The sequence below is a fragment of the Cololabis saira genome, chromosome 18 (genome assembly GCF_033807715.1).
Source record: "Cololabis saira isolate AMF1-May2022 chromosome 18, fColSai1.1, whole genome shotgun sequence".
NCBI lineage: Eukaryota > Metazoa > Chordata > Actinopteri > Beloniformes > Belonidae > Cololabis > Cololabis saira.
In genome coordinates this window covers 40,296,631-40,322,155 of record NC_084604.1, presented here as the reverse complement: position 1 = coordinate 40,322,155, position 25,525 = coordinate 40,296,631, and the positions used below count along the sequence as shown (strand labels likewise).

Sequence of the window (25,525 nt, the reverse complement as noted above, 5' to 3'; positions counted from 1 at the left end):
TTCCTTCCTCTGAGATCAGACAGCCTGACAGCCTGCAGACACACAACACAGGTCTGCTGCATGTTCTCTGCTCAGGTGCCCTGCTGCAGACACGTTTAGCAGCATGTTATCTGGACCTGGAGAAGATTTAAATGAATCCTGACCTGAGAGACTCCAGGTGACAGTGTGGACTCTCCAGTCCAGGACACAGCTGCTTCAGTCCAGAATCCTGCAGGTCGTTGTTGCTCAGGTCCAGCTCTCTCAGGTGGGAGGGGTCGGAGGTTAGAGCTGAGACCAGAGAAGAACTTCCTTCCTCTGAGATCAGACAGCCTGAAAGCCTGCAGACACACAACACAGGTCTGCTGCATGTTCTCTGCTCAAGTGTCCTGCTGCAGACACGTTTAGCAGCATGTTCACTGGACCTGGAAAAGACGGAATGAATCCTGACCTGAGAGACTCCAGTTTACAGTGTGGACTCTCCAGTCCAGGACACAGCTGCTTCAGTCCAGAATCCTGCAGGTCGTTGTTGCTCAGGTCCAGTTCTGTCAGACTGGAGGACTGAGAGCTGAGAACTGAGGACAGAAGTGGACAGATGTCCTCTGAGAGGTGACAGCCACTCAGTCTGCAGACGGAAGAAAAGAACAACAACCTGGTTATTTCACTGTTGTGGAAGAAAATGTAGTTGTGTCTCCAACTGTTCTGCTGGTCTTCAGTAAAGTTTGTGTTAAATCACGTTGAGGTTGGTACTTACAGAACTTTCTTGGAGGCTTTGACCACCGGCAGCAGCCTCCGTAGAGCCTCCTCTGAAGCTGAGAACTTCTTCAGGTCAAAAACCTCCAGATCTTCTTCTGATGACAGTAAGATGAAGACCAGAGCCGACCACTGAGCAGGAGACAGTTTATCTCTGGAGAGACGTCCTGATCTCAGGGAGTGTTGGACCTGCTCCACCAGAGACCGATCGTTCAGTTCATTCAGACAGTGGAACAGGTTGATGCTTCTCTCTGCAGACAGATCCCCACTGATCTTCTCCTTGATGAATTTGATAGTTTCCTGATTTTTCTGTGAACTTCTTTGGTTTGATGTCATCAGACCTTGTAGGAGGTTCTGATTGGTCTCCACTGAAAGGCCCAGGAGGAAGCGCAGGAACAAGTCCAGGTGTCCGTTTGGACTCTGTAAGGTCTTGTCCACAGCTGTCTGATAGAAACCGGTTGAAGAACAGTGATTTGTTTGTTGATCTCCCAGCAGGTTGACTCCAGAGTTGATGAAGTCCAAATGTCTGTTTGGACTCTGTAAGGTGCAGTCCACAGCTGTCGGATAGAAACCGGTTGAAGAAGGGTGAGTTGTTCGTTGATCATCCAGCAGGTTGACTCCAGAGCTGATGAAGGTCTGATGGACATGAAGAGCAGCCAGAAACTCCTGGACACTCAGATGGATGAAGCAGAAGACCTGGTCCTGGTACAGGCTGCTCTCCTCTCTAAAGATCTGGGTGAACACTCCTGAGTACACTGAAGCCTCTCTGACATCGATGCCACACTCTCTCAAGTCTGGTTCATAGAAGATCAGGTTTCCTTTCTGCAGCTGCTCAAAAGCCAGTTTTCCAAGAGACTCCACCATCTTCCTGCTCTCTGGACTCCAGTGTGGATCCGTCTCAGCTCCTCCGTCATACTTGACCTTCTTCAGTTTGGCCTGGACCACCAGGAAGTGGATGTACATCTCAGTCAGGGTCTTGGGCAGCCGCCCTCCCTCTCTGGTTTCCAGGACGTTCTCCAGGACGTTCTCCAGGACCGTAGCAGTGATCCAGCAGAAGACTGGGATGTGGCACATGATGTGGAGGCTCCGTGATGTCTTGAGGTGGGAGATGATCCTGCTGGTCTTCTCCTCTTCTCTGAACCTCTTCCTGAAGTATTCCTCCTTCTGTGGGTTAGTGAACCCTCTGACTTCTGTCACCATGTCAATACAGTAAGGAGGGATCTGATTGGCTGCTGCGGGTCGTGTGGTGATCCAGAGACGAGCAGAAGGAAGCAGGTTCCCCCTGATGAGGTTTGTCAGCAGCACGTCCACTGAGGTGGACCTTCTGGGGTCACTGAGGATTGTAGAGTTGTAAAAGTCCAGAGGAAGTCGACTCTCATCCAGACCGTCAAAGATGAAAACGACCTGGAACTCTTCAAAGCTGCAGATTCCTCTGGTTTCAGAGAAGAATCGATGAACTAGTTCCACCAAGCTGAACTTCTCCTCTCTCAGCACATTCAGCTGTCTGAAGGTGAATGGAAGAAGGAACTGGATGTCCTGGTTGGTTCTGCCTTCAGCCCAGTCCAGACTGAACTTCTGTGTTAGGACTGTTTTCCCGATGCCGGCCACTCCCTTCGTCATCACCGTTCTGATTGGTCCTCCTCTTCCAGGTGGGGGTTTAAAGATGTCTTCCTGTCTGATGGCTGTTTCTGCTCCGCCTGGTTTCCTGGAAGCTGCTTCAATCTGTCTGACTTCATGTTCTTCATTGACCTCTCCGGTCCCTCCCTCTGTGATGTAGAGCTCCGTGTAGATCTGCTCCAGAAGGCTTGTCTTTCCTGCTTTAGTGATCCCCTCAGACACATGCTGGTGCTTCTTCTGCAGCTGAACTTTGAGTTTGGATTGACAAACTGCATCGACGGTATCTAAATAAAGATGAAATAAAGAAAACCACTTAGTGATTAAACCCAGCCCACAACAAGTTCTACTTCCTCTAAAGAATCAACATTTCAACATTCACTGATCAACCATTCAATGAGGAGTATTGAAGCGTTTTCCTCCCAAAAACCCTCCGATCAATCAGAGGAACAACAACAGTGTTTCCTCTATGATTCACTTCAGACTCACGGGTTGTGTTTGTTTTGTGTTTGCTGGAACTGAATATTGAATCCACACGGTTCAACTCTTTAGAATAAAACTTTTATTTACTGGGATATTAATGACCCTATTAATGAGATGTTCCTAACAGAAGATGAGCTGAGTTCCTCCACCTTCCAGTGGGTTTAATGTTGTGTCTGATCTGTGAATGTTGCTCATCTACTGAGACATTGGGTGTTGTTTATCCAGCAGCTCAGATGTTCAGAGAAACGTCTTACTGCTCTGCAGGAGGTCAGCCAGCTTCTCCTGCTTCCTCCTCCTCAAGAACTTCACTGTGATCTTCACGAGTGTCTCTCTGATGCTCTTCTGCTCTTCATCTTCATCCTCCTCCAGACTCTCTGAGGATTCTGGGTAATCTGGACTCAGAACCTTCTGGATCTTCTTCAGCTCGTCCTTCACAAACATGATGATGTCGTCCTCCAGCAGCTGGAACAGAAGACCACATGAAGGACACAATCAGACTGAAATCATGGAGACAAACATCAGGTCCATGATGGACAGACTGACAGTCCACTGGTCTCCAGAGACCAGCATGGAGACAAACATCAGGTCCATGATGGACAGACTGACAGTCCACTGGTCTCCAGAGACCAGCATGGAGACAAACATCAGGTCCATGATGGACAGACTGACAGTCCACTGGTCTCCAGAGACCAGCATGCAGATGGACATCAGGACAGATGGAGAAGCAGTTGTTGTTCATGTACAGACCTGAAAGATGGAGTCCAGCTGGGTCTGATGCTGCTGGACAGATGGACCACTGGGGGACTCTGAGATCTGCTGGTCCACTCTGTGGAGGAATCATGAAGAACTAGGTCACATGATGTCTGAAGGTCCATGGAGTCATGTTTGGATGAGGACAGTCCACCAGAGGACTTCCTGTCATGTTAAAGGTTCTCTGGTCCTCCTGAGACTGAGAACGTCCACGTCTTACTCCCAGTACAAGCTCTCAATCTGGTGGTACAAGAAGGTCCAGCAAGTGTCCACAAAGACCAGCTTCTCAACAGATCAATGTTCACATGGTTCCAGGAACCATCTGTCCTCCTGCATCCAGCAACACCGTCCACCTGAGGAGAACTTCCTCCCTAAATGATGTTGCAACCACAGCAGAAAGATGCCCCCTGTTGTACAGACCAGTGAACTACAGTCACTTAGAAGAGACTCCAACACCCCCTTATAGTCTGCTGTGTTTCTGGAAACATCAACAACCATCTAAGAATGGCAGCAAAACAGAGAAATGTTCACTTGAAACATGTTACCATGGAAACCTTTCAGTCTCAGTTACGTTTTTCAGAAACAACGTTTACAAACAACTCACTCTTTAAATAGGATAATGCACTCCTTTGATGCATCACTCTTGAAGGACACAAAGCTGGGTTCAGGTTCAGGTTCAGGTCCAAGTTCAGGTCCAGGTCCAGGTTGTCTCCTGTAATAAAGGTGTTTGGTGACGTGAGGTCATGTTCTGGTCTAGATCCTAGACACAACTTGTATTGTAATAGATGCTTTATAGATAAAACTGAACTCAAAATTATCAGGACACATATTTCTAAAACTAAAATAATCATGTTACGATAAAAACATTTCAGTCTCTGTTACATTTTTCAGAAACATTTATGTAAAACTCACCTCACTGAGGGAGAACGTCGGGTATCTTTAAAATCCCAATAGAATTCCTTTGATGCATCACTCTTCAAGGACACACAGCTGGGTTCAGGTTCAGGTCCAGGTCCAGGTCCAGGTCCAGATCCAGGTCCAGGTCCAGGTTTAGGTTTAAGTTTAAGTTTAGGTTTAGGTCCAGGTCCAGGTCCAGGTCCAGGTCCAGGTCCAGGTCCAGGTCCAGGTCCATGTCCAGGTCCAGGTCCAGGTCGTCTCCTGTAATAAAGGTGTTTGGTGACGTGAGGTCGTGCTCTACTCTCTGGAAAGATCCTAGACACAACTTGTATTGTAATAGATGCTTTATAGATAAAAAATGAACTGAAAATTATCAAGACACATATTTCTAAAACTAAAATAATCATGTTACGATAAAATCATTCTGTTACGTTTTTCAGAAACATTTATGTAAAACTCACCTCTCTGAGGGAGAATATTGGGTATCTTTAAAATCCCAATAGAATTCCTTTGATGCATCACTCTTCAAGGACACACAGCTGGGACCAGGTCCAGGTCCAGGACAACGTCGTCTCCTGTAATACAGGTGTTTGGTGACATGAGCGCTGAACTCTGACGTGCAGAAGAGTCATGAACAGTTAGATCATCTCACCTCTTTTCTTCTCTCCGACTCTCTCCAACTCTTTTTTTTCCCCTCAGGGAGGTTTTGGAGGGAAGGACTCCCTCCTCTCTGTCCTCACCCTGATCCATGCTGCTGGATTCACATCAGCTCACACACACCTTCTACCTTCATCTGCAGAGGAAACACACGTCATGGTAGATGAACAACGAGCAGATCTGACTGATCTTCTCTTCAGCTTCATGTCCGACAGCAGTGAGGAAGCTGCTGCACTTATCCTATCCGACCACTAGATGGAGTCATGGAGCTGCAGCTCAGCTCACACCCTCAACCCACATTTACACTCCATTTAATCACACGTTTGCTCTTATGGCGCTTATCCACTAGTACCTACTCGGGACGCACCGTCTCGCCTCCACCCGCCTCTTCCCCGTTTGTTTTCAACACCCAGACCAGAAGTATGAGGTTGGAGCGAAGCTGCTGTGATGTATTTGATTGTGTATCTAAACAGAGAAGACAACACTAAAGATGTAGAACCTGGAGGAAATGATAAATGTGCTGGTAGGTCTGTGGCTTGTGTTCGACATCAAGTTAAAAAATTAGAGTGAAAGAAGCTTCAAGCGGCGACGCTTTTTTTTATTTCATTTTGTTCATTGGCGCTGATGAGAAATCACGAGCAGCTGAGAAGTGACAGAGTTCTTGGTAGATCTGGTGGTTCCTTATCTCCTCTAGATCTTTTTAATTCTCTCCTGGTAGATCTGGTGGTTCCTTATCTCCTCTAGATCTTTTTAATTCTCTCCTGGTAGATCTGGTGGTTCCTTATCTCCGTCTAAATCTTTTTAATTCTCTCCTGGTAGATCTGGTGGTTCCTTATCTCCCTCTAGATCTTTTTAATTCTCTCCTGGTAGATCTGGTGGTTCCTTATCTCCGTCTAAATCTTTTTAATTCTCTCCTGGTAGATCTGGTGGTTCCTTATCTCCTCTAGATCTTTTTAATTCTCTCCTGGTAGATCTGGTGGTTCCTTATCTCCGTCTAAATCTTTTTAATTCTCTCCTCAGCACCAGGTTTATGAACATCTGCACCTCAGAGTTGGATCACCAAACAGACTTTTGCGCTGCCATTGCCTGTCGGATAAAATGAAGAGCCGCGAGTCGTTCTCGCGCTGACTCCCGCTTCCTGATTCAAACGTCTGACGCCCCCCCGACCAATCAGTGGCCTGTATTGTGATGACGTCAGATACAGGGCCGACTTAGCCGCTCAGAACCTCGGCAGAATAGTCGACGAGTAGAAGCGCGCAGAGTAGGTACTTGTCGAAAAGTGCCATTAGTTTCTGTCTCCTAAACAAAAAAAATCAATACCCATTTTATTTATTTATTTATTTTTTGGGGGGGATGACATCCGGTGCTAATCCAAGGCGCGAGGGGGGCGAGGGATGATTGAATGAATGAATGAATGAATGAAAATATATATTTCGGTCAGGTCATTCATAATGTAGTCACCAACTGAAAGCATTATTTCCCATAAAAAAAGAGAGACCTAACCGAAAAGGAATAGGCTGAAGCTATTGCTTATTTACGCCTATCCTTCTCACATGATCAACTTATTCAGATCAAACATACAAAACATAATATAAAAAAATAAATCATATTGTTTACACAATCCCGAACATAATTCCGTAATAGTATCATCTACTGGATCCCTCATATTTTTCAAGCACATTAAACTTAAACAAACGTTTGAATGCATACATCGACTGGCACATCTTCAATTTATCATCAAGTGCATTCCATATATTTACTCCCCTTACAGTAATACATTGATCTTTAATTTTAGTCCTAGACTTTGGTTTTTCAATCATACGTTTCCCTGGAAGCTCAAATCTACTTACCCTTATTTTAAACATGCTTACAATTTTACTAGGTAACAATCTGTTGAACACTTTGTACATTATCAATGCTATTTTGTATTCCACTAAATCCAAGAATTTAAATGCCCTTAATTTAATAAATAGTTAATTTGATGGTTCTCTATAATTTGATTTTGTGATAATCCTTACCGCTCTTTTTTGAAGAATAAAGATCGGTTTAGTATGGGTAAAATATGCACTCCCCCATATTTCTAAACAGTATGTAATGTAGGGAATACACATAGTACAATACAAAATATACAAAGCACGCTGGTTCAACATATATTTTACCTTATATAATATGGCTATCGATTTAGCTAATTTAGATTTGACATGATTAATATGCATCTTCCAATTTAATTTATGCTCCATGATGACACCTAAAAATTTTGTCTCAAACACCCTTTCTATTTCTTTATCTTCTATTCTCAATTTAACTACCTTATCTATTTTACGGTTCCCAAATATCATAAACTTTGTTTTACTTATATTTAAAGATAACTTATTTACATCAAACCATTTCTTTACGAGTTTCATCTCATTTTCAACAGTAGCTATAATTTCAGTTAACTGGTCCCCGGAACAAAAAAAATGCCTTTCATCCCTGGCTGGCCACAGGACCTCGTCCACGTCGATGTTCTCCCTGGCCGAGCAGCGGGGGAACAATCTCCTACAACGCCGCATGAAGCCTTGACAGGCTTCAGCAGTGACATCGCCACATGTGTCCTCCGTGGCCTGCAGCAGTGGGATCCGTGTCTGAGGATTTCTCTCATATACCTTCCATCTCCAGGCAGAGAAAAACTCCTCAATTGGGTTGAGGAAGGGAGAGTATGGAGGGAGATATAGGACATCAATTTCTGGATGGACCGTGAACCAGTCACGGACCAGAGCAGCCCGGTGGAAACTGACATTGTCCCAGATAACAACAAACCTGACCAGCTCTGTGTCCTCCATCTGGTCTAGCTGGACAATGATGTTGTAGAGCTGGTCCAGGAATGCTAGAAGAAGTGCAGTGTTGTAGGGGCCAAGGGTGGCATGGTGATGGAGGACGCCGTGGTGATTGATGGCAGCACACATTGTTATGTTCCCTCCACGTTGGCCAGGGACCTCTGTGATGGCACGCTGGCCGATGATATTCCTCTCTCTGCGCCTTCTTTTTACAAGGTTGAACCCCGCTTCATCAATGAATATGAATTCAATGGCAAATTGCTGATTGCATATCGCACAACAGCCTTTGGAGTTTAGAAATGTGACTGACTGTGTGTTCTGTGTGATCAGCAAGAGAGGGAATTCAGGAAGAGTGTGCAGGGTATTGGGAATTGTGTGTAGTGTTGTGAGAAATGTGTGGTATGGAATGGGAATTTGAGTTTAGAGCAGTAAATGTGCTTGGAGTTCAGCAGGATTGGTTCAGCCACCTGAAAAATGAGTTTCAGGTTGTGCGCATTGTGTCTGATGTTCCAATAAATGTGTTTAAACAATTGTGAAAAACTGTATTATTTGTTGTTACAGTACAGAATTGTGTGTTGTTTTCTATTTGAGTAGCCTATACATAAGAATACTATATGGTGATATATTACATCCAACAGCTGAAGGCATAACACTGAGGCATTCATATAGTGTCTTCCATTCATACTATAGTGTCTTCCTTTCTGCACATCAGTGTTCAGTGGGTGCTTAGAAATGTCTATCAAATGATGTATGTGTTTGGCATTTGAGAAGGAAATACCATTTAGTGAAAAGTTAACACTGTTTTGAGGGTAGAGTGTGCTTTTGCAAGAGAAGTGTAGGGTTTTGCATTTTGTGTGTGAGTTTTGCAATTTTTGTTTAGAGTTTTGAGAAAGTGAGGTAGTCAATCAGGAAATGTGTTTAAACAATTGTGAAAAACTGTAAATGTAATGTTTGTTGATGAGAGTTAGCCTGTTAGCTGAGCTGTGATGTCATAAAGTACGCTGATGTCTCCAACTGCAGAAACACTGAACTTTGTCCTCCATACTGCAGTAAAACTTTTTATTAGATTAATATTTAACACCCAGCAGGCAGAAGCTGCAGCCACCACCTTTAGTTAACCGCTAACCGCTATGGTCCGGGGTCAGAACTCTGAGAACAAACACTTCATCACGGTTCAGAAAGAGATGTTTACAATATATGTCTTAGCAACTACTGAAGACAACAGCAGTTAGTTCGTAGGCCAAAGAGAGGACTGGCCCTTTAACGGACCCTCATCACACAAACCTGCCCCCCCAGGCACCAACTTCCCTGTGTTGCTGCGTTGAATATTTTATCTTTGAATGTTCACGGCCTTAATATCCCTCATAAAAGGACAAGTATATTAGAGATACTGCGGCAAAAAAGGGCAGATATTGCCTTATTACAAGAAACCCATCTGGTAACCAAGGATGTAACTAGAATGAATAATATATTATTTCATGTTATAGGTTTTTCCTCAGCAAACACAAATTCTAAAGGAGTAGCTATTGTAATAAAATGTAAACTCAATATTAAAATTATAGAACAAATCCAAGATACTCAAGGAAGGATTCTGATAGTCAAAATGCAGTTATATAATAAGAACATTGCATTGGTGTCAATTTATGCTCCCAATTCTTTTGATAAGAAATTCTATGATACTCTCACTAAAATGCTTTTAGATCTCACAGATTACTCTCTTATAGGAGCAGATAATAGGAGCAGCTTTTAATGCTGTTTGGAATCATGAAAAAGATAGGAATGGCATATATGAAAATAGTGAGCAAAAATCTGCATCAGCGGCTCTACGTCAATGGGCTTTTGATCTTGGAGTAATAGACATCTGGCGTATGGTCAATCCAACTGAACGTCGATTTTTCCCATCTTTCTTGTCTTTGCCACAAAGAACATTTTCTCTAATATTATAAATTGTTCATTATTGCCTATGACTATCACAGATCACAAGGTGTTTTTTTTTGCTCAGTATCCATTGACAACACTACAGCTTAATACAACCTTATTGAAGTATGAGAAATTCAAAATACAATTTGAGGAAAAATGTGGGTGGATGAGATTCGCCCTGAGTACCTCCAGTCTCTGGATGTCGTAGGGCTGTTTTTGTGGACACGCCTCTGCGACATTGCATGGAGGAAGGGGACAGTACCGCTGGAGTGGCAAACCGGGGTGATGGTCCCTCTTTTTAAAAAGGGGGACCGGAGAGTGTGTTCCAACTACAGGGGGATCACACTTCTCAGCCTCCCCGGGAAAGTCTACGCCAGGGTACTGGAGAGGAGAATACGGCCGATAGTTGAACCTCTGATTCAGAATGCGGTTTTCGTCCCGGTCGTGGAACACTGGAGCAGCTCTATACCCTCTGCAGGGTGCTCGAGGGTTCATGGGAATTTGCCCAACCAGTCTTCATGTGCTTTGTGGATCTGGAGAAGGCATTTGACCGTGTCCCTCGTACCATTCTGTGGGGGCTCAGTGAGTATGGAGTCCGGGGCCCTCTATTAAGGGCTGTCTGGTATGGGAGCAGGAGTTTGGTTCGCATTGCCGGCAGTAAGTCAGACTTGTTCCCGGTGCATGTTGGACTCTGGCAGGGCTGCCCTTTGTCACCGGTCCTGTTCATAATTTTTATGGACAGGATTTCTAGGCGCAGCCAGGGGCCGGAGGGGATCCGGTTTGGGGACCTCAGGATTTCATCTCTGCTTTTTGCAGATGATGATGTCCTGTTGGCTTCATCAGACCGGGACCTCCAGCATGTGCTGGGGCGGTTTGAGGCCGAGTGCGACGCGGCAGGGATGAGAATCAGCACCTCCAAGACCGAGGCCATGGTTCTCCACCGGGAAAGGGTGGCATGCCTTCTCCGGGTGGGTGGAGAAGTCCTGCCTCAGGTGGAGGAGTTCAAGTATCTCGGGATCTTCACGAGTGAGGGAACGATGGAGCGGGAGATTGACAGACGGATCGGTGCAGCGTCCGCAGTAATGCGGTCGATGTACTGGACCGTCGTGGTGAAGAAGGAGCTGAGTCGAAAGGCGAAGCTCTCGATTTATCGATCAATCTACGCCCCTACCCTCACCTATGGTCATGAACTTTGGGTAGTGACCGAAAGGACGATATCGCGTATACAAGCGGCCGAGATGAGTTTCCTCCGCAGGGTGGCTGGACGCTCCCTTAGAGATGAGTTTCCTCCCTTAGAGATGAGTTTCCTCCCTTAGAGATAGGGTGAGGAGTTCGGTCACCCGGGAGGAGCTCGGAGTCGAGCCGCTGCTCCTTCACATTGAGAGGAGTCAGCTGAGGTGGCTTGGGCATCTGTACCGGATGCCTCCTGGACGCCTCCCTAGGGAGGTGTTCCAGGCATGTCCCTCCTCCCTAGGGAGGTGTTCCAGGCATGTCCCTCCTCCCTAGGGAGGTGTTCCAGGAATGTCCCACCGGGAGGAGACCCCGGGGAAGACCCAGGACACACTGGAGGGACTATGTCTCTCGGCTGGCCTGGGAACGCCTCGGACTCCCCTCGGAGGAGCTGGAGGAAGTGATGGAGGAAGAGATGGAGGAAGTGTCTGGGGTGAAGGAAGTCTGGGCATCTCTGCTGAGGCTGCTGCCCCCGCGACCCGGGAACGGATAAGCGGCGGACGATGGATGGATGGATGTACAGAATTTTTACAATTTAATATGGAATCAGTGAATGATCCTAGGATTCTCTGGGATGCCACTAAAGGATTTATCCAAAATAATGTTATTCTATTTTCATCCAATTTCAAAAAAGATAGACTTCACAAATGACAGCAGCTTGAATCTAAATATGCAGAACTGGATCATGCATTACAAAATAGTTAGTCAGATACCACAGCTAGTTAAAAAAGAAATAAATTCCCTAAATAGGGCTCAGTCAGAATTTTATATTCACAGAGTAAGACAGAAATATTACTTTCATGGATCCAGACCTAGTCATATATTAGCAATGAAAATTCGATCTAGCGATCAATTTGCTGACATCCCAACCATTAAATCTAAAGATGGGATCTTGGTAACAGATCCTAAGCAAATCAACTCTGTATTTCAATAATTTTATGCTGAGCTTTATAAATCAGAAGTAGTATATAATAAATCTACCTGTGATGCTGTGGCAGGGTGGAGGAGCTGCAGCCACTCAGGCTGACGGGACACAGGTGTGGCCCGTCAACCTCTCCACCCGTCAGCCTGAGTGGCTGCAGCTCCTCCACCCTGCCACAGATGCATTTCTTAATAAGCTAGAACTACCCTTTTTATCTGAAAAAGAGGCAAAGAAGGTCCCGCGGCAGGCTGGTGGCTCCAGAGCCTGCATGGCACCGCAGCCACCGCCACCCGCGCCGGCGCTCTCCACCCTCGGCGGGTGGAGACAGGCGTCTCGGAGGCTTTTGCTTACAGGCTTAAAGAAACGATGCATGTTGGGGAATCAGCGATGTCGCTCTCTTTCTTGATACCAGCAGAGTGGGCAGACGGGAGCACCGAGGCAGTGATTACAAACTTTATTTTCTTTTAGACAAAAAAACACTGAAACGTATTTTCTCATTTCTGTGTTTGAGCATGTAGAACTCCTGATTCGTGGATCTGTTGCTGGAGGCGTTAAGGTTATGTGTAGGGGGTTTCCCACGCGGCTCAAGGCTGATTTATGGTTCCGCGTTACACAAACGCAGAGCCTAGCCTTGAAGCAGTCGTGAACTTTCAGCGCTCTTTTCTTCGTGCATGTGTGATTTTTTTTTGTTTTGGTTTTTTGCACAATAGTTGTCCTTATCTCTTTCTTTCACTGTGACCAGAAAAGTCGGATAAACCATTCAGGAAAAGATCGCGAACTAGCGGTCGCGGGGGGTACTGCACCGAGGCGAAATGGAGTGACTCACAACGGCGTCACGGTGACGGCGTAGGCTCTGCGTCGATGTAACGCAGAACCATAATTTAGGCTTCATACTCCCTCAGCTCTGTGTGCTGTTCTGAACTTCTCTGTTGTGCTCATTTTGATGGGACGCCGGGTCAGAGACACAACTTTTGCGGTATGCGTTCATTGTTGTGTCTAAAAATGATGCGCACTGCCCACCCAATCAGAAAGAGTACAGATATTCTGTGATATTTTTTTATATATATGAAAAAATAAAATTAGAAAAAAATAAAGGATCCCCATAACCTTTGATTGGGTGGGCAGGACGCACGTTTGGGTGGGCACAGCCCACCCCTGCCCCCCCCCCCCCCTAAAACTAAAGCCACACACACATCTCCCATTGGTATCTGACCTTCCTTGAAATTATCTACCAGGAAATATCTACAGCCCCAATCCATAATGCAAAACAACAAAATATTTTATTTCTGTTTATGGCAGCAGATAAAATTAAGGCCAAACTTGAAAGATGTATTCAAAATTGATATAGATGACCTTGTTGCAGCTATCCTTGTCCAGTTTTTGATATTATTATGTTTTGCCTTTGTTTAATTTTGTCCTTTGTTCTATTATCTTTGTAGTATCTGTTTTTCTGTTTTTCTTCATTATATATATATTTTTTTTTTCATCGAATGCTTAGGTCCAAGGGGTGGGTTTTGAAGGGGCTGAGAATACGTGTTAATGCTTGTTTAACATCATTGTGGATGCCACCGTTGATAAGAAAATCATGAAAAATAAATAAAAACATTTGATCACAAAAAAGTAGAAAAAGAGAAATAAAACTCACAGTCAGAAAAACACTTCATCCAGATGAGTCCTCGCTCCATTCTGAGTTGTATTAATGTACAGATGGTTTATTTTATGTTAATTAAATGTAATGTTTGTTGATGAGAGTTAGCCTGTTAGCTGAGCTGTGATGTCATAAAGTACGCTGATGTCTCCAGTTGCAGAAACACTGAACTTTGTCCTCTATACTGCAGTAAACCTTTTTATTAGATTAATAATTAACACCCAGCAGGCAGAAGCTGCAGCCACCACCTTTAGTTAACCGCTATGGTCCGTGTGGCAGGGTGGAGGAGCAGCCACTCAGATGATTGGGCACAGGTGTGCCCAACCCTGCCTGCCTTCAGAAAGAGCAGCTGCACTCCAGCAAGGGGCTGCTGGGAGAGGTCTCTGCTGAAGGTTCTGCTGGTGCACGTGTGTCTGGTGAAATAAAGGAGTTCCTGCACTAAACCCTGTGTCCTCTGTCCTGTCGGGTGACCCCCGTAGCACTAGCCTTGCTACAGTCCGGGTCAGAACTCTGAAAACACACTTCATCACGGTTCAGACAGAGATATTTACAATATATGTGTTAGGAACTACTGAAGACAACAGCAGTGAGTTCGTAGGCCAAAGAGAGGACTGGCCCTTTAACGGACCCTCATCACACACTTTGTCCACCAAAGTGTCCTTGGGCAAGACACTGAATCCCCCGGTTGCTCCCTGTTGTCAGGCCAGCGCCGTTGTCTATGGCAGCTCCGCCGACGACCGGTGTGTGAATGTGTGCGTGTGTGGGTGAATGTTTGCAGTGTAAAGCGCTTTGGGGCTGTAGGAGTACAGCTGGAAAGCGCTATATAAGTGTAAGCCATTTACCATTTACCACACAAACCTGCCCCCCCAGGAACCGACTTCCCTGTGTTGCTGCAACAGAACCACGACACACCGTAGGCTACGCAGTACACTCTGGTATTAACATGCAGGTAAACACACCTGGATACTCTGGTATTAACATGCAGGTAAACACACCTGGATCCTCCCATCCTTCCTGAGTGCAAACAACCATCCTGTTCTCTGACTACAACAAGCTCTGCTTCCAAGCCTCTCTCCTCCTCTTCTTTCAGACGTTCATCACTGCAATCAAGTCCAGCTGACAACAAAAGCTTCCAGAGTCTCAGCAGCAGCAGAACTCAGGTGAGGCTCACTCTCATGAGTCGCCATGGCAACGGACACACCCACCAAACCAAGGCCTCTGTGGTTTTAGACTTTGTCCTCCAGAGTACTTTGTCCTGAGTCACGTTCCCATCAGGAACTCTCCAGAACTCATGTCTTGGAGAACCTGGAACCTGGAACCTGGAACCGACCACAGTCGTGTTCATTTCATGTTCAGACACCACGACACAGTGAAAACTAAAGGACGCAACGAGATGGAGACCAGGAGGAGTTTCTGATCACGTTCATTTCCTCCTTTTAGGCCTGAACCTGAACTTGGACCGTTAGTCTCCACAGATTTCTGATCTATTCGGACCGGCAGCTCTTTCTTCCCCCACAAACACAATAATGATCTGATACTGAGCTCCTTCTCTGTCTCCGCGGGTTCAGAGTGTGGGACAGCGGGAGAGCAGCGGCTCAATCTCCGCCTCCTCCACACGGACGGAGACGGTAAAGCTGCTTCAGTCACCAGTTACAGCTCTGGAGCTCTGATATGTAGTGCTGAGTTTGAGATAATGCAGATATTGTTTTTTTCATATACCCAAACTTCCACCGTAATATCTAAACACTCTTACTGTAAAAGAAAAGGATGAAACACTTTTCTTTTAACATCTAAACTTCAAACACCTTACTTTTCTAAAAAGATCAGTCTCCTTTTTCGCCTCAGATTCTGTGTTGCAGAGACTATAAAAATGAATTCTCCTATAATTTCACCAATACCTCACATTTCCCTCTTCACAACTAGAATCACTACAGGCAAAGTGAATTTTAAACAACTTTACTGTAGAAAAATGGAAATACCTTCACACGGAGCTCCACACCCAGAAACCCGTCCAGGAGGAAGTGAAAGTAAACTTAACTAAAGTATCTGCGACACAACCAGGGTTGCCAGGTCTGACGAGGAAAAGCAGCGACCGAGACTCTGAAAAGCAGCCCGACACAAGCAGCCCAAAACCACAACATAGAACATTAAGAAACAACGATATTAGTTGGAGAATTGACCTGAATGTATTTATTTCTGCTGCTAATGAAGGAACTTGACAGTAACATGAAGACCTGTGGTTACTTATAACCTCCAACATGCTTTTAATCACTCTTTCAACTCAAATATCTTCCTCATAACACAACTGAATTAAACTCAATGAATTCATAAAGTTGAAAGTATAAAGTCACTACACTGAAAACAATTAATCTAAGCGCATGTAAATATAACATATTTAAATCTGTGATATTAACAATTAAAAATGAAGTTTGTTGCTTTACATGAATACATCTAGTTTTGAACTTAATCTGCATTTGTTCAAAAAACAAGACATTGTGCATTTTTTCCTTAACCAGCAGTATTTCTGTAATTAATCCCAGTAATCTTTTCATTTACACACAAACAACAAGCAATGATCTTGTTGTATTTACTTTTCCTTTAACAATTTCAATCTATTGGGCAGATTGACCAACGTTTAGATGAAACATGTTTTATTTATTTAAGTAGAAACCACAGTAAAAAATATCTGGCTCTATCTACATAATAATCTCATGCAAAAAGTTGACTTATTTTTTTTAAGTAGATCAAGCACAATATATTTTGAGTTTCTGATCACGTTCATTTCCTCCTTTTAGGCCTGAACCTGAACTTGGACCGTTAGTCTCCACATATTTCTGATCTATTCGGACCAGCAGCTCTTTCTTCCCCCACAAACACAGTAATGATCTGATACTGAGCTCCTTCTCCGTCTCCTTCTCCGTCTCCGCGGCGGCGCTTCTTCTCCGGGTAACCGCTATTACATTTCATGTGCGCTTCTATTTCAGCCTTTACGGCAAATGAATGAGTGCGGCTCAGAAACAGAAAGATGTGAAGTTCTGAGTTTGAGATAATACAGATATTGTTTTTTTCATATACCCAAACTTCCACCGTAATATCTAAACACTCTTACTGTAAAAGAAAAGGATTAAACACTTTTCTTTTAACATCTAAACTTCAAACACCTTACTTTTCTACAAAGATCAGTCTCCTTTTTCGCCTCAGGTTCTGTGTTGCAGAAACTATAAAAATGAATTCTCCCATAATTTCACCAATACCTCACATTTCCCTCTTCACAACTAGAATCACTACTGGCACAGTGAATTTTAAAAAATTTTACTGTAGAAAAATGGAAATACCTTCACACGGAGCTCCACACCCAGAAACCCGTCCAGGAGGAAGTGAAAGTAAACTTGACTAAAGTATCTGTGACACAACCGGGGTTGCCAGGTCTGACGAGGAAAAGCAGCGACCGAGACTCTGAAAAGCAGCCCGACACAAGCAGCCCAAAACCACAACATAGAACATTAAGAAACAACGATATTAGTTGGAGAATTGACCTGAATGTATTTATTTCTGCCGCTAATGAATGAACTTGACAGTCACATGAAGACCTGTGGTTACTTATAACCTCCAACATGCTTTTAATCACTCTTTCAACTCAAATATCTTCCTCATAACACGACTGAATTAAACTCAATGAATTTATAAAGTTGAAAGTAAATCTCCATTTATAAAAAGATGAATATGTAAAGTTATTTCTTCTGACTTCTTTTCTTTCTTACACTTCAGTGTGAAAGATTTTTCGCTGAGTTTTAGCTGAATTGAAAATCAAAAATATTTGATTGTATAAAACAGCCTGTTTGTGCAGAGACATGTAGGAGAATAACCAGAGGAGGAGGAGGAGGAGGAGGAGGAGGAGGAGGAGGAGGAGGGGGAATGGGCCCAGAGGATGAGGAGGAGGATGAGGAGGAGGAGGAGGAGGAGGAGGAGGAGGAGGAGGAGGAGGAGGAGGAGGAGGAGGAATGGGCCCAGAGGATGAGGAGGAGGAGGAGGAGGAGGAGGAGGAGGAGGAGGAGGAGGAGGAGGAATGGGCCCAGAGGATGAGGAGGAGGAGGAGGAGGAGGAGGAGGAGGAGGAGGAGGAGGAGGAGGAATGGGCCCAGAGGATGAGGAGGAGGAGGAGGAGGAGGAGGAGGAGGAGGAGGAGGAGGAGGAGGAGGAGGAATGGGCCCAGAGGATGAGGAGGAGGAGGAGGAGGAGGAGGAGGAGGAGGAGGAGGAGGAGGAGGAGGAGGAATGGGCCCAGAGGATGAGGAGGAGGAGGAGGAGGAGGAGGAGGAGGAGGAGGAGGAGGAGGAGGAATGGGCCCAGAGGATGAGGAGGAGGAGGAGGAGGAGGAGGAGGAGGAGGAGGAGGAGGAGGAGGAGGAGGAGGAGGAGGAATGGGCCCAGAGGATGAGGAGGAGGAGGAGGAGGAGGAGGAGGAGGAGGAGGAGGAGGAGGAGGAGGAGGAGGAGGAATGGGCCCAGAGGATGAGGAGGAGGAGGAGGAGGAGGAGGAGGAGGAGGAGGAGGAGGAGGAGGAGGAGGAGGAATGGGCCCAGAGGATGAGGAGGAGGAGGAGGAGGAGGAGGAGGAGGAGGAGGAGGAGGAGGAGGAGGAGGAGGAGGAGGAATGGGCCCAGAGGATGAGGAGGAGGAGGAGGAGGAGGAGGAGGAGGAGGAGGAGGAGGAGGAGGAGGAGGAATGGGCCCAGAGGATGAGGAGGAGGAGGAGGAGGAGGAGGAGGAGGAGGAGGAGGAGGAGGAGGAGGAGGAGGAGGAGGAATGGGCCCAGAGGATGAGGAGGAGGAGGAGGAGGAGGAGGAGGAGGAGGAGGAGGAGGAGGAGGAGGAGGAGGAATGGGCCCAGAGGATGAGGAGGAGGAGGAGGAGGAGGAGGAGGAGGAGGAGGAGGAGGAGGAGGAATGGGCCCAGAGGATGAGGAGGAGGAGGAGGAGGAGGAGGAGGAGGAGGAGGAGGAGGAGGAGGAGGAGGAGGAGGAGGAGGAATGGGCCCAGAGGAGGAGGAGGAGGAGGAGGAGGAGGAGGAGGAGGAAGAGGAGGAGGAGGAGGAGGAGGAATGGGCCCAGAGGAGGAGGAGGAGGAGGAGGAGGAGGAATGGGCCCAGAGGAGGAGGAGGAGGAGGAGGAGGAGGAGGAGGAGGAGGAGGAGGAGGAGGAGGAGGAGGAGGAGGAGGAGGAGGAATGGGCCCAGAGGAGGAGGAGGAGGAGGAGGAGGAGGAGGAGGAGGAAGAGGAGGAGGAGGAGGAGGAGGAGGATGAGGAGGAATGGGCCCAGAGGAGGAGGAGGAGGAGGAGGAGGAGGAGGAGGAGGAGGAGGAGGAGGAGGAGGAGGAGGAGGAGGAGGAGGAGGAGGAGGAGGAGGAGGAGGATGAGGAGGAATGGGCCCAGAGGAGGAGGAGGAGGAGGAGGAGGAGGAGGAGGAGGAGGAGGAGGAGGAGGAGGAGGAGGAGGGCCCAGGCCAACACATGGTCCAAGTTCCGGGGTCCGAACTCGGGGCCGGGCAGACGGGTCAGAGGGTCGTTCTCGGGACCGAGCGCGGGGGAGTTCTCAGGACTGGGGCCTCGGCTTTGGGGGAGACAGAACCCGAGGAGCCGGCTACGGGGACACTGGCCCTGAACTGGTACTGAGCTGGTACTGAGCTGGTACTGAGCTGGTACTGAACTGGTACTGAACTATTATGGAACTGGGTCTGCACTGATTTTAAACTGGTGTGTCTGTGTATGTCCGTGTGTGTATGTCCGTGTGTGTAACTTGGGTGAATTGTGATGTGCTTGTGTCTGTGTGTGTGTGTGTGTGTGTGTGTGTGTGTGTGTGTGTGTGTGTGTGTGTGTGTGTGTGTGTGTGTGTGTGTGTGTGTCTGTGTGTATGTCCGTGTCCGTCCTGGTATTGCACTGGTACTGTACTTGTATTAAACTGGTATTGCCCTGATACTGTACTTGTATTAAACTGGTATTAAACTGGTACTGTACTTGTATTAAACTGGTATTGCCCTGATACTGTACTTGTATTAAACTGGTATTGCACTGGTACTGTACTTGTATTAAACTGGTATTGCCCTGATACTGTACTTGTATTAAACTGGTATTGCCCTGATACTGTACTTGTATTAAACTGGTATTAAACTGGTATCGCACTGGTACTGTACTGTACTGGTACTGAACTGGTACAACACTGGTTCCTGAACAGCATGCCATACCTGCCGGGCCGCCGTTGCCATGGAGATGGTGCCCGTTGTTATGCTAGTGTGTGCACTGCATTGTGGGTAATGTAGTGTGAAGACGTCGTCTCGTCGAGTATTTTAAATGTGCGCGCTGCCCGCTGGTGAAATGAGAAGGAGGATTATTCCGTAATAATTGGACCTAAACAGTGAAGCTGAAACTCATAATCTGAACAGTTCAAGTTCCAGTTCGTTATCTGCAGATCTGAACAAGTTCAAGTTCTTTATCTGCAAATATGTCACGTTCAGTTCAACATTCTCACAGAAATGAACGTGTTCAATGAACATGTTCATGCACAAAACAGGAAGTTGCATCATCAGATGGGCCTACAGACCTGCAGAAGAGAAAAAAGTATTTATATCACTGACCAGAGACAGATCGACACCACGACTGGATTTGATGGGAAATAAAATATTGTTGTGCGTGCAACAAAAATAGGTTTTTGTGTATCAGTTTGTGGAATTCAACTGTGGAACATGTAACTGAAAAATGTTTTTTGATGTTGGTTTTCTTTGTGTGGAGGAATGTAACCTGGATTTGTTTTTTCTTGTCCTTTTTCTTGTTTTTTATACATGTCCGAAATAAACGAAAACGAACGAACGAATGAAAGAACGACAGATTTGGTTTCAGATGTTTAGGTGTTCAGATAATCCGTCCGTCCACCTAAACGTTGAACTTGAACTCCTGCTGGTTGTGTGTTCAGAGGATTTACAGAAGTGTGAGGATGGTGGGTGTTGGTGTGAAGATGTTTTTAGCCAACAAGTGAAAAAGAAACAGGAACTAACCGTTCATATAGAGAGGACAAGCAGAGAAAAGTATAATTTCCTCCGGCAGAGACAAAATGACTCCACGGCTGCAGCTTTTCATCACTTTACTGCTTCACTTTGAAGGTAAAGATCAACTTTATTTCACATGTTTCTGGGCTTTATGTGATTTAAACCAGGGGTGGGTAATCCTGGTCCTCCATTATGTCTCTAATGGACAGAGGGGGTGTCGTTGGCGCAATTTATTTAGATCTTCGAAAAGCCTTTGACACTGTTAATCATAATATCCTTCAGTCTAAATTTGGCCAATTTAATTTTCTCAGTGTAACTCCAACTGGTTCAAGTCATATCTCACTAAACGATCTCAGTGTGTTCAAATAAAAAATATAACATCTACTTTCAAAGATCTTGTCACAGGTGTTCCCCAAGGTTCAATCCTGGGTCCAATCCTTTTCAGTCTGTACATAAACGATCTACCATCAGTGTGCCAAGGATGTGAGGTCATTATGTATGTTGATGATACCGTGATGTTTGTAAAGGGTAAAGACAACTCTGAGGCTGCTCAGTTTACAAAGGTCATGGTAAACGTTACAAACTGGTTCAGTAACTGTTATTTACAACTAAACTCCTCAAAAACTGTTGCTATGTTTTTTGCTAAAACAAACAAATCGTGTGTGTGTGGGAGGGGAGGAGTTATGTGTACTGCTGCTTTTAAATATTGTACCTATGACATGTATTTGTTTTTACTGTCATTTGTTGCTTTTATTACTGCGCCTTGTGTTCCTTCTGGCAGGGGTCGGACTGCCAATGGAAATTAACCTTTTGGCTACAATTGGGTGCGTTTACATTTTAAAAATGTTCTCTAATGTACATTATCCCTCTATAACAAATAAGTGCAAATCAAATCAATCGATCCAGGGTCGTGTCCTGCAGGTTTTACATGTTTCCCTGCTTCAGCAAAACCCTGACAGACACGTCTGAGTCGTTACCAGAGCCGTGCTGACCTGGACAGGTGTGTTGAAGCATCTAAAACATGCAGGACACGGCAGGTGTCTGTCCTCAGCCTCCGTCCTCCACCGACACTCCTGTCATCTGTGAGACGCCCCCCGGTGGTAGCAACTGGTATAACATGTAGATGTGGATCGGTGGAGGACCGGCTCGTTGTTGGAGAACCACGTTCACAGATTTTGTCTCTGTTAATGGACTGAAACCAGTGACCTGTGGGTGTGAACTTCACACCCACAGGTCACTGATTTCAGTCCGTTAACAACAGAAGCTCCGACGGTGTTGGGGGTGACCATAGAGGTACGGTGGGGCCCTGGCCCGGCTTGAAGGGCCGCCCCCTGTCGACTTGGACGGCCGGCGGAGGAGCGTGGGCGCCTTTCCAGGGCCGGCTCTACTAGCCCTGCCTCCTGGCTTCGGCCTCCGCTCGCCCTCCTGCCCCCCCTACATGATTCATACTCAGACAGGCAAAGGGGCGGGGGTCCGGGGCGTGGGAGGGGGAGGGAAACGGTCCTGGAGCCCCCCGGGGAGGGAAACGGTAAATACCCTTTAATTGCTTTTCCTCTTTCACCTTTGGCTTGTTTATTCCTGCCTTTTGTGCTTTGAACTTACGGTATAAAAAGTCCTGTTGTCAAACCATTCGGGGTCAGCACACCAACCCAGCCATGCACTGCGTAGGTCCGCTCACTGCCAGCTACTGAATAAAACTTACTACACCACAGTGGATTTCTGAACTGGATTTTATATTATTCCTCAACAATTTATACACATACACGCAGGCAGATGGATGTATTCAACTGGTATTCCCTAAACTGGTAATGCACTGGTATTTCACTGGCCTTGTACAAGTACTGACATTACAAATGTACTGCACTGGTACTGAACTGCTATTGCATTGGAATTTAGGGTTGATTCCTGTAACTTTGACTTGTTGTCATATGTTTTTTTCTGAATATATTTCAGGAAACAAAGACACATTGGGGGTTGGAGGTTTTACTCTGAAGATGGATTTAGTGATTAAGTTGCGCAGAAACAGGAAGTTCCACCATCACGTACAGACGTGCAGCAGAGAGAAGCATCATTTCATCCAGCAGAGACAGAATGACGCCACGACTGCAGCTCTTCATCACTTTACTGCTTCACTTTGAAGGTAAAGATCAACTCTGACTCATGTTTTAGGGTTTAATATGATTTAAAAAGACTGTAAAAACCACTCTGAAGTTGTCGTGTACCGTTGAACGTTGCTGTTTCACTGAATGTGTTTTCTTTAATAAAACTCACCTCTGTTACAATCAGACCACTTAAAGACGACGTTACATAATTCTGAATGATTCACCAGAGATTGTGTGTGTTGAAGTCTCTTCTCTGTGCTGATAAACATAAATATGTAGGTTAAATATGTTTCTAGGGTCAGGTTGATGTGTGAAGTGTAAAACTTTTCTCAGTGTTTTTCTCTGCAGCAGGAATCAGTGGATGGATCGATCTCTATCACAGAGCTGGAGATGACGTCGTTTTACCGTCTGACGTTGATTTTTCACATTACCAATGTTCTGGTGTTGACTGGACTCATCAGTACGATCGATATATGGAAATTACATCGTTCGTAATGGAACTATTAAGAAGACGTCAGCTGGAGCTGACAGGATGAGTTTGAGCAGTAACTGCTTTCTGATCATCAACAACATCACTGCTGAAGATGCTGATTATTACACCTGTGGGGTTAGAAATTTTGGTTCCACATCTGTGTTTCTGAATGTTTTAACAGGTGAGTGTTTTGACTTAATAACATCCAGACTGTCAGTTTGAATCCTCTTCATCAACTCTGAGTGAAACGCTGTTAAAAGCTTGTGTGGATTTGTCAGTGACATGAACTTCTGGTCTGTTTGGGATCCTCCTCAACATGATGGATCCTCTCAGAGGAACTGGACCACAAACACCTGACGTTTATTTACACGTTGAAATATTTGATGTTTCCATCAGAGAATCACTCAGTAAAACTGGATCAGTAAAATGAGAAGTTTCTCATATTCAAGTGGTTGAAATAACAGTGTTGTGTCTCCTTCCAGTCTCTCCATCTCCACCAGATGTGGATCCAGGAAGGGATGGAGATGTGACATTACGCTGTTCTCTGGTGAGATTCAGTGGTTTCGGTCCCTGTGAGCAGAACAGCATCATCTGGGTGGATGAGACAGGAAGTGTGCTGCTTGGTGAACGTGATGTGTTTGAGTCTGGAGAACAGATCAACTGTGTTTCTGATCTGATGGTGAAACATCAGAGACGCTCCAAGAGAAGATTCACCTGCCAGGTTGTTGAAGGAGACAGAGTGGAGATAGATGCTGAATACACGCTGGACTTTACAGGTAAGACCCTGAAATCATGGAGACCAGGAAACTAGGTGAACTGTAATAGTTAATGAAAATGAAGTAAGGGCTTGTTAAAGTCCAATGTTGCTTTTCTGAGTTGACAAACCTAAATATCTGCGTAAAATCTCTTATTTGGTGTGTTGAGTTTAAAACATGTTTTTCTCTGCAGCAGGAACCGGCGTGAGAACAATCATTCTCTACCACAGGGTTGGAGATGACGTAGCTTTGCAGAATAACGTTGACTTATCGTCTTCCAACTGCTCCGATGTTGAGTGGATTTACAGCAGAGACACAAGTTCAGCGTCTCATGAGGAGTTTGGTTCTGGAGCTGGCAGGATGGACAGGAAGTGCTCCCTGATCATCAGCAACATCACCGCTGGAGACGCTGGTCTCTACGAGAGCCGGCTGAGGGACAAGTACAACACCGTTGTGTATCTCAGTGTTTTAACAAGTGAGTATTTGGACTGTGTGGGAAACAGTGCAACCAAAAACACCCAACCCTTGCTGGGTTTGTCCGTCCCAGGAAGGGTTTCCCTCTTTGGATCCTGCCGTTGAACGGGACGGAGGAAAAAACAGTCATCATTACTTTCTGTAGAACATTTTTTCCTTCTGTTCAATTCAATTCAATTCAATTTTATTTATATAGCGTCTAATACAACAGAGTTGTCTCTAGACGCTTTACAGAGACCCATACCCAGAACATGACCCCCGAGCAGATATTACATAAACAATGGCAGGTAAAAAACTCCCCTAGTGGGAGAAAAACCTTAAGCCAAACAGTGGCAAGGAAAAACTCCCCTTTAGGAGGGAAGAAACCTTGAGCAGGACCAGGCTCATCAGGGGGGACCCTCCTGCCGAGGGCCAGACTGGTGGGTCAGGGACGGCAACAGCACAGCAGGCAGGTGGAAGCAGCAACGGGATGACCGGGGGTGGGGACCGCAGGCCAGCACACAGCTCCCGAAGCTCCGGCCCAATCAGCAAGTCCCAGGTTGGGGTGCAGGGTCAGGAAAAGACTTGTGCTCCGTAATGCAAGCTACAAGCCACCCACGGCCACCTGCAGGACAAAAGAGAGAAAAGGGAGGAGAAGGGGGGGGCAGCAACGGGATGACCAGGGGTGGGGACCGCAGGCCAGCACACAGCTCCCGAAGCTCCGGCCCAATCAGCAAGTCCCAGGTTGGGGTGCAGGGTCAGGGAAAGACTTGTGCTCCGTAATGCAAGCTACAAGCCACCCACGACCACCTGCAGGTTCCGGTGTCCGGCAAAGGATGCTGCAACATGGACAAAAGAGAGAAAAGGGAGGAGAAGGGGGGGCCAGCACAAGAAACTACAGGAGCGACTCTGACACACTAAAGTTTACACTACCTAGAGATTTACCAACACCAGCTAGAGGTTTACTAAACACTAACTATAGGCTTTACTAAACAGAAAGGTTTTAAGTTTAGTTTTAAAGGTGGAGGTGGAGTCAGCCTCCTTAACC

The 25,525-nt window shown here is 45.9% G+C and overlaps 1 protein-coding gene across 2 annotated transcripts in view; it reads right to left on the bottom strand.

Annotated features, from left to right (window-relative positions):
• LOC133418484 (NACHT, LRR and PYD domains-containing protein 4-like) overlaps positions 1-14,781 on the bottom strand; it is a 35,805-nt gene extending 21,024 nt beyond the window's left edge. The window contains exons 1-10 of one of the 2 annotated variants that reach the window (XM_061707190.1): positions 14,662-14,781; positions 5,126-5,266; positions 4,935-5,048; positions 4,489-4,734; positions 4,181-4,288; positions 3,574-3,652; positions 3,081-3,288; positions 731-2,630; positions 428-601; positions 144-317 (exon numbers count right to left, since the gene is read on the bottom strand). In XM_061707190.1, the coding sequence (XP_061563174.1) occupies positions 144-317; positions 428-601; positions 731-2,630; positions 3,081-3,288; positions 3,574-3,652; positions 4,181-4,288; positions 4,489-4,734; positions 4,935-5,048; positions 5,126-5,223 (3,101 nt within the window). In that variant the 5' untranslated portion in view covers positions 5,224-5,266; positions 14,662-14,781. The remainder of the gene's footprint in view (positions 1-143; positions 318-427; positions 602-730; positions 2,631-3,080; positions 3,289-3,573; positions 3,653-4,180; positions 4,289-4,488; positions 4,735-4,934; positions 5,049-5,125; positions 5,267-14,661) is intronic. The other variant, XM_061707191.1, reaches the window with a different exon arrangement.
• Positions 14,782-25,525: the final 10,744 nt, after the last annotated feature.